The sequence below is a fragment of the Pan troglodytes genome, chromosome 5 (assembly GCF_028858775.2).
Source record: "Pan troglodytes isolate AG18354 chromosome 5, NHGRI_mPanTro3-v2.0_pri, whole genome shotgun sequence".
NCBI classification, from domain to species: domain Eukaryota; kingdom Metazoa; phylum Chordata; class Mammalia; order Primates; family Hominidae; genus Pan; species Pan troglodytes.
The window spans coordinates 91,325,358-91,334,425 of record NC_072403.2 but is presented as its reverse complement, the minus strand read 5'-3'; the positions used below and the strand labels follow the sequence as shown (position 1 = coordinate 91,334,425).

The 9,068-nt window shown below is 39.1% G+C and overlaps 1 protein-coding gene across 1 annotated transcript; it reads left to right on the top strand.

Annotated features, from left to right (window-relative positions):
* The first annotated feature begins 6,815 nt into the window (after nucleotides 1-6,815).
* LOC104006923 (non-histone chromosomal protein HMG-17-like) lies at nucleotides 6,816-7,143 on the top strand. Its single transcript, XM_054686070.2, has one exon. It carries the CDS (start codon nucleotides 6,844-6,846, stop codon nucleotides 7,141-7,143), a length of 300 nt encoding a protein of 99 aa, XP_054542045.2. The 5' UTR covers nucleotides 6,816-6,843.
* The last annotated feature ends 1,925 nt before the right edge of the window (nucleotides 7,144-9,068 follow it).

The window sequence follows — 9,068 nt, the reverse complement described above, 5'->3', positions numbered from 1 at the left end:
AGGTTGAGTTCATGTCCTTTGTAGGGACATAGATGAAGCTGGAAACCATCATTCTCAGCAAACTATCACAAGGAGAAAAAACCAAACACCGCATGTTCTCACTCATAGGTGGGAATTGAACAGTGAGAACACTTGGACACAGGAAAGGGAACATCGCACACTGGGGCCTGTTGTGGGTTGGGAGGAGGGGGGAGGGATAGCATTAGGAAATATACCTAATGTAAATGATGAATTAATGGGTGCAGCACAACAACCTGGCACATGTATACATATGTAACAAACCTGCACATTGTGCACATGTACCCTAGAGCTTAAAGTATAATAAAAAAAAGAAAAAGAGAAAGTTGAATTGCTTGATATAGATACCATAGATTAAGGTCTGCCTTTGTGGTTGCCAGTCAATTCAAGATAAATCTAGCAGAAGAACCACTGTAAGAAAAAAAAGAAGAAAAAAAACTTGTGGGCCGGGCGCGGTGGCTCACGCCTGTAATCCCAGCACTTTGGGAGGCCGAGGCGGGCGGATCACGAGGTCAGGAGATCGAGACCATCCTGGCTAACACGGTGAAACCCCGTCTCTACTAAAAATACAAAAAATTAGCCGGGCGTGGTAGCGGGCGCCTGTAGTCCCAGCTACTCGGGAGGCTGAGGCAGGAGAATGGCGTGAACCCGGGAGGCGGAGCTTGCAGTGAGCCGAGATCGCGCCACTGCACTCCAGCCTGGGCGACAGAGCGAGACTCCGTCTCAAAAAAAAAAAAAAAAAAAAAAAAAAAACTTGTGAAACTGTCACTGCAGCTATGCCAACAGGATAAAAACTTTGCACTTTTTGTGAAGTATTTTTTATCTCATATTGAAAATGCAGCTTTTATGTGGGTGCAGCATTGTTATAAGAAAGGCATACCTATTGGCTCAAATATGATTCAAGACAAAGTGAGATCATTATATGAGAAAAAGGGAAAATAAAGTGAAGGATCTAAATCTAGAGACTTTAATGTCAGCAAGGGATGGTTTGATAATTTAAAAAAGAGGTTTGGCTTTAAAAATGTGAAGATAACAGGAGAAGCAACTTCTGCTGAACAAGAGGCTGCAGATGAGTCCCCAGACACCATTAAGAAAATCATTAAAGAGAAAAGGTATTTGCTTGAACCCATTTTTAATGCAGACCAAAGTGCCCTATTTTGAAAAAATGCCATGAATGACATGAATTAGTAAGGAAGAGAAGTGAGCACCAGGATTGAAGGCAGGAATTGATAGGCTAACTCTACTGTTTTATACAAATGCAGTCAGGTTTATGATAAGGACTGCCTTTACCTATAAAGCTGCTAACCCCCAAGATTTGAAGGGAAAAGATAAACATCAGCTGCTAGTCTTTTGTTTGTACAACAATAAAACCTGCACACTGAGAATCTTTTTCTGGACTGGTTCCACTGGTGTTTTTTCCTGAAGTAAAGAAGCACCTTGCCAGTAGGAGACAGCCTTTTAACGTTCTTTTGATAGTGGACAAATTGAACAATGCCCCTGGTAACCCAGAACCCCATGAGTTCAAAGCCAAAGGCATCAAAGTGGTCTACTCACCCCCTAAACACAACATCTCTAAATCCAGGGGGTCATAAGGACCTTTAAGGCTCATTACACACAGTACTCTATGGGGAAAGGATTATCAACACTGTGGAAGAGAACCCTGACATGGAGAACATCATGAAAGTTTGGAAAGATTACACCATTGAGGATGCCATTGTTATTATAGAAAAAAACATGAAAACCATCAAGCCTGAAACAATAAATTCCTGGTGAAGAAAACTGCGTCCAGATGTTGTACATGACTTCACAGGATTTATCACAGAGCCAATCAAGGAAATCATGAAAGTGATTGTGGATATGACAAAAAAAGATCGGGGGAAAGGGTTTCAAGATACAGATCTTGGAGAAAATCGAGAGCTAATAGATATCAGACTAGAATTAAAAGATGATTTGATGGAGATGAGTGTTTCCAAACCTGTGACAGATTATGAGGAAGAAGATATAGAAGGAGCAATGCCAGGAAATAAATTGACACTAGACAATCTGGCAGAACGGTTCTGATTATTCAAGACTGCTTTTGACTTCTTTTACAGCCTAGACCCTTCTATGATAGAGGCACTGAGACTGAAATAAATGGTTGAAGAAGGATTGGTACCAGATAGAGACATTTTTAGAGAAATTAGAAAACAAAAAAGTTAGACAGAAATTACAAAGGATTTCTGTAGTTACACTGAGTGTGACCTGCCTCTCCTGCCTCCTCTTTCACCTCCTTCATGTCTTCCACCTCCACCACTACTGAGACAGTGCGATCAACCTCTCCTTCTCGTCCTCCTTTTCAGCCTAGTCAACATGATGACAAGGATGAAGGCCTTTATGATGATCCATATCCACTAAATAAATGTAAATATATTTTTGTTTTCCTTTTGATTTTCTTAATAACATTCTCTTTTCTCTAGCTTATTTTATTGTAAGAATATAGTATATAATACATATAGCAGAAAAATATGTCTCAATCAACTATTTATGTTAATGGTAAGGCTTGTAGTCAACAGTAGGCTGTTAGAAGTTTTTGGGAATTCAAAAGTCGTACGTGAATTTTTGACTGCACAGGGGGTTGGCACTCGTAACCCTGCGTTGTTCCAGGTTCGACTGTAATCTATACACTCTCTCATCTAAGAAGACCTTCCAGATTTTTCCAAATAGAATTAACTTTGTTCTCGTTTCTGATTCTCATAAAATTTGGTGTATGCTCATTTCAGCCATCCCAGTACTAATCACTTGGATATCTATATCCCCCAAAAGATTGTGAGTTCCAGGAGACAGGATGTCTGTTTAATAATAATGATAATAATTATTACAACTGAAATTTAAATATTATATAGTTTACAAACAATGCCTACATACATTTTCTCATTTTTTCTTTTTTCCTCACAAGAGCCTTGTAATAGCTTTGCATTCTTTTCAGCACTGCATATAATACTTTGCATATAGTAGGCTTTCGAAAATATTTTGGGGCTTAATTAAAATTAAAACTGGATTGTGTGGGTTGAATTAAAATGCTGCCAATTCTCTGAATTTTTATGTCCTGTAAAGCAATTAAGAGAGGGAAAGAAGATTTTGAGTAATTTCCCTTTTTCATGTGTATACAACCAATATATCCCTAAAACAAAAATTAAGAAAGTATTCATTAGACCATTAAAATTAATTATGACAGCATCTAAACAAGGCAGGTTTAAAATATTTATTTATTTATCTATTAGGTCAGAACATCTCTTCTTTTTCCTGCCCCCTTAGCTTGTTCACTTGAGTCTTGGTGAGTATTCTGTAAGCTCCACATACAGCATGTACATTGGGGAAATGAAAAGTCACACCAGGCTTCAAGAAAGTGATTCTGTTGGTAACTAGGACCAAGCCAGTTATGCCCATTCAACCCATTTTCTTTTAGAAGACACAGCTTCTTATAGCCCTTTGGGGCCTGCTTAAATTCTGACATTTCTCTATTGGAAAATGAACTGAAGTTTTCAACCTGCATTTCACTACACAGATCACTAGTAACTACAGCTGAATTATAATCTCATATGATAACTATCCCATGAGACAAAAGCTTTCTCACCATTATGCACTTGAAGTAATCGGGTTTCTCTGCCGAGACTCTTCTATTTTCATGAGCAATTTAAAAATCACTTACAACTCAGAAAATAGGTCACCGCTTATTTCATTTTTTAAGATAGTTACAAGCAGTGTCTACCCCATGTCCAAAACCACCTCTTATTTTCACAGGACTCAGATTGCCAATGGCTCTCTGGAACAGGAAGGTCATTCAAAAAGAAATGGAATGAGAGGGTGGCTAAATATAAAGAACTAGGCTTTTTTTAAAAATGAAAAACAAAACCTGAGAAGAGCACTTAGAAGCTAAATACTATTAGAATGAGAGGTAAGACTCCTGGAAAAAGAATAAAAACAGAATAGAGCTGAGAACCAGAAAGGAAAGCAATGAATTAAGAAATAATTAATGGTATTTGCATGTAGAGTACATGCAAGAAGAGAAAGAAATAAAATAAATGGTCTTGGAATTCCACCTACAACTCAGACATTTTTCCTGTAGGCATTCAGAATGTATTAAACAAAAGTAAAACTCTACCAACAATAATGGCTGTGTTTCCATAGTGCTTTGATGGATCAGAGCTTGTTTTAGGGAATAAGGAACCAACAAAGGTTTTTGTGCACATGATGACATGGTCTATTTGTGCTTTAGAAGGGCCCCTTCTGGCAGCATTATAGAAAAATTATTGGAAGGGAAAAATCAGAATAAAGAGTTGGAAGATACTGCAATATTCTAGAAATGAGAGAACAGTCTAGAATCCAAAAGTGACATTGAATTACAAGGAGATAACAAATAGAAAAGACATTAGGAGATAAATTCAATTGAACTCAGTAACTCCTCGGCTAAGGAAAGTAAAAAGGAATAAGGTGAAGCTAGGAAGAGAATTCATTATTTTACAGTGCCTTGGATAGATGGTGGGATGTGTGTTGACTACATTAACCAGAAAATGGAAGAAAAGAGAAGGAGATAATGCCTTGAGAAGATGAGCACACTCGATGGAGCTGACCTGCACTCAGCTGCAAATCACGTCATCCACATGAAGGCAACAGCTGAAATAAAAGGAGTGTCCATAATATATTAGAAAGAGTAACACTTTAAAAAAATTGTGGAAACACATTTATACTAATGATGGATTGCTGTTACAATAATTCAATTGATTTCCATTATTCATTAAGTATATAATTAACTTCAGAGGCATTAAGATATAATGGATAGGTGTGTCCTGCTTCACCAGCTTAGAGCACAGGAAACTTCTAACATTCAGAATGTTATGACTGAGCACCTTCCCATCCTCCTTGTAACAAGAATGTCTATTTTCCCTCCTCACTACTGAGTTCTAGGGATCTGTCCTTCTTGCTAAACTTCACTGAGAGAAAAATGAAAGCACCTCATTAATCTACCCGAGGCCCCCTTCTCTGCCACACCGCACTACTCTAGAAGGCATTAACAGTTATGCACCCTGGGCAGGCCTCCACCATGGAGAGAGAAGCCTCTCAGAGGCCTGCCTATCTGAAACGAACTAAGTTGAAGCTTCAGGGCCCCTCAACTGCAAGGGCCCCTTCATGTCCCTGGAATGGGCCCTAGCAACTTTATATTCTGAATTTTGTATTCTTTTATTTTTAAAGAAGGAACCTAATATGTTATAAATTCAGGTCCAGCAACACCTGAATTGGCCCTTTCCCACACTCTCACTGCTGCTCTGAGAGCAGCTCCTCCACCCTGCGGAAGGAAGAAGCAGTCTCCTGCCTCTCTGTCCAGTTTATGGTTGTGCCATAAGATGGTAGACCCGGGCTTCTCAGGTACAACTCTTCAGTGACAGCGGTGGAGTTTAATCATGGACAAATGCAGGAAGCATGCACAGCCCTCACCTAAGATGCTTAGATTATTGCACATGAGCTGTGGTCTGATGCAGTGTTTCCCACATCACCCCAGGCTCTGGTATGAGTGCCAGGCACCAGTTCCAGCTTTTTCTCTTCCAGAAGGGTTCCCCTAAGTGTCTTCTGTGGTTCTTACTGCCAACTGGTCTTAAACTAGGACACCTCAGCAACCAGACATTGTAGTGACATTGAAACTCAAAGCCTCAGGGTCTCCTTCCCATTTCTCCCCAAAGTCTCCTTGGCGTTCATGCAAATTTGAGCAACTTATTCATCACCAGAAACCTTCAAGAGTAATATTTTTAAGGCAGAAAACCAGGCACCACCTGCCTTCAGAGCTAAAGTTCCATGCCTTATAAGCCTAAGAGGGAAAATGATACCTTAACACCTTTCCTTCACAAAAAAATGATGCCGATTTCATTCATATAATTGAAATGAGCCGTTAAATTTTTTTCCAGAACAAAAAAAGGCAGCTTCCATAATATATTTTTCTAGATAGAGGTACATATGTTTTGCAACCTTTAAATAGCCTCATCGCATTCTCTTCATTTTCTCTCTCTCTCTCTCTCTCTCCCTCGCTCTCTCTCTCTCTCTCACCACACCTTGCACCATTAAAATTCTGCTTCATTGTATTTCCCTCAAAATAAGTACATGGGAATAAAATATTTATTTAGAAACGTACCTGATATAAACTGGGGTTATCCACTACCCAGGGCAAGCCTTTATGGTTCTGGGACTTATAAGATCCCTTTGAACTCCTAAAATATTGCTTGATTTTATCAAATACACAGTGGAAATCTTTAGTTGTGAATATACTGAACATAGCACTTTCAATGCTTCTGTAAACCTAATGGAACCTAAACTGAAAGCTATCACCTTGATTTAAACCTTTGGAGGAATGTGAATAATTAAGGAGGCATATTCAGGATTTAACTTTATTTCAGAAGGATAAATGTCTCACATATTAACTTGTCTTCTAATTCAATTAACTTAAATGATGTAAGAGTTCATGTTTCACTGAAATACGATTTTTTTCTACTATTTTGATTTTTCTGGAAAAAAATCAAAATATTACAATATTCTGCTTTTTAGAAAATGAATCCAGCAGCCATTTTATCTTTTATTTTTCTACCTTTAAAAAGCCAAGTTGGAGTTTATTTTATGCATTATTTTTAAAACTTGGGGATAAGTAAACTTTTAAATAAGATATCAAAAAGACAAAAGAACAAAAATCTCTAAGAATGTTTTAAAAATGAGAAGTGAGGGGGAGACTAACTCTACAAACTATTAAAACATGTTGTAACGTTAAATCAGGAGCAGTGTGAAGAGGCGAGAACGACCCCAGGAATGACCAAAGCCCGCGCTGGGCAACTACGTTCTGCCGCCATCACCGCCACCATGCCCAAGAGAAAGGCTGAAGGGGATGCTAAAGGAGATAAAGCCAAGGTAAGGGACGAACCACAGAGAAGATCCGCGAGGTTCTCTGCAAAACCTCCTCCTCCAAAGCCAGAGCCCAAGACTAAAAAGGCCCCTGCAAAGAGGGGAGAGAAGGTACCAAAAGGGAAAAAGGGGAAAGCTGATGCTGGCAAGGAGGGGAATAACCCTACAGAAAATGGAGATGCCAACAGACCAGGCACAGAAAGCTGAAGGTGCTGGAGATGCCAGGGGAAGTGTGTGCATTTTTGATAACTGGGTATGTCTGGTGACTGTACAGTTTGAAATACTATTTTCATCAAGTTTTATAAAAATGCAGAATTTTGTTTTACTTTTTTTTTAAGCTATGTTGTTAGCACACAGAACACTTCATTGTTGTTTTAGGGGGAAGGGGCATATGTCACTAATAAAGTGTCTCTGAAGCTGAATTGATATGGGGAAAACCTTTTTCTTCTAGTTTTGAGAGACTTCCTCTTGGCTACCAGGAGAAAGGATTCCTTGACTTTGACACACATGACCACCTTGGAACAAAAACCTTGTGGTATGGAAAAACAAATTCGTTTTTACGTCCTCTTCTCCTTTTCCACCTTTCAGCATAGTCTTAACTCCCTTAAACCCAGACATCTGTTGGGACCTGACCCCCAGTATTTGGTTACCAGTGTGTCAGGCAATCTGGACTGTCCAGTGATGCCACTGAAATGGCACCCCTCAAAATATCAGTGGTTCTGTTTCTAGATTGTGGCTCTTCAGATAAATTCTGCCATTTTCATTTCACTTCCTGAAAGTCAGGGTTGGCTTGTGAAAAGTTATTAAACAACATGCTAAATGTGAAATGTCAACCCTCACTCTAAACTTTCCCTGTTCAGAGCATCAGATGAAGGCTTCTTTGGATTTTATGGTGGCTTTCTGATTTTTGGTAGTCCATTGAAGAAGGGAGTTTGAAAGTTGTTGTATACTGTTAGAGATTGCCTACCCATGTTCTGCCTGAAATACCATGATTGTTTATGGAAAGTATCTTTAATAAAGCTGGATACAATTTGGCTTGAAAAAAAAGTTAAATCAGTTTGACAGTAACAAAAGCATATCATTAATTAAATACATATTGCCTATTATTTTCAGTGATAATGTTATTAAAAAGACTTCTTATACTCATCCCCATCCCCCAAAGCAGCAGTTAGTCACCTAAGGTATCTGAGTCGCCCTTGTCAGAATTCTCAGTTTACCAGATTGCATGTTTGCTTTTACCCAGGAATAAATGCTTGAGTGGCCGCGTCTGACTCAGCTCTGGTGACATGTCTACAGGAGGCTCCCTTTCTAGGATCCCCTTGAACTCCTAAAATATTGTTTGATTTTATCAAATACACAGTGGAAATCTCTAGTTGTGAATATATTGAACATAGCCTTTTTGATGCTTCTGTGAACCTAATGGAACCTAAAGTGAAAGCTACCACTTTGATTTAAGCCTCTGTTGTAAAATTCTTTTGCAATTCTCCTGAGGAAATTCACTTTTGGAGGAACTGCTTTTGCTTCTGTATGAGTCCCTCAGTGCTGTTGTCTCATCGGTGATCTGTTTGCCTCTGCTTTCTGTTTTCCAGAAACCCTTGCTGTCCTGGCCTGCAGTTGGGGTCCTCCTAGATTTCCAGAGTTGCTATGTGTTTTATTTTTAAAGTTTATACTGTCATTTCATGGGATCTGGGAAGAAGGAGAGGGCTCTAAAATGTGGATATAGTCCACTTTGTTGAAGAACTCTTTTTTTTTTTTTTAATATACCTTAAGTTCTAGGGTACATGTGCACAACGTGCAGGTTTGTTACACAGGTATACATGTGCCATGTTGGTTTGCTGCACCCATCAACTTCTCATTTACATTAGGTATTTCTCCTAATGCTATCCCTCCCCCAGCCCCCCGCACCCTGACAGGCCCCAGTGTGTGACATTCCCTCCCCTATGTTCAAGTGTTCTCAGTGTTCAACTCCCACCTATGAGTGAGAACATGTGGTGTTTGGTTTTCTCTCCTTGTGATAGTTTGCTGAGAATGATGGTTTACAGCTTCATCTGTGTCCCTGCAAATGACATGAACTCATCCTTTTTTATGGCTTCATAGGTTTCCATGGTGTATATGTCCCTCATTTTCTTAAT

Coding starts and splice junctions, on each gene's coding strand:
- LOC104006923 (XM_054686070.2), top strand. CDS start 6,844: ATGACCAAAGCCCGCGCTGGGCAACTACGTTCTGCCGCCATCACCGCC.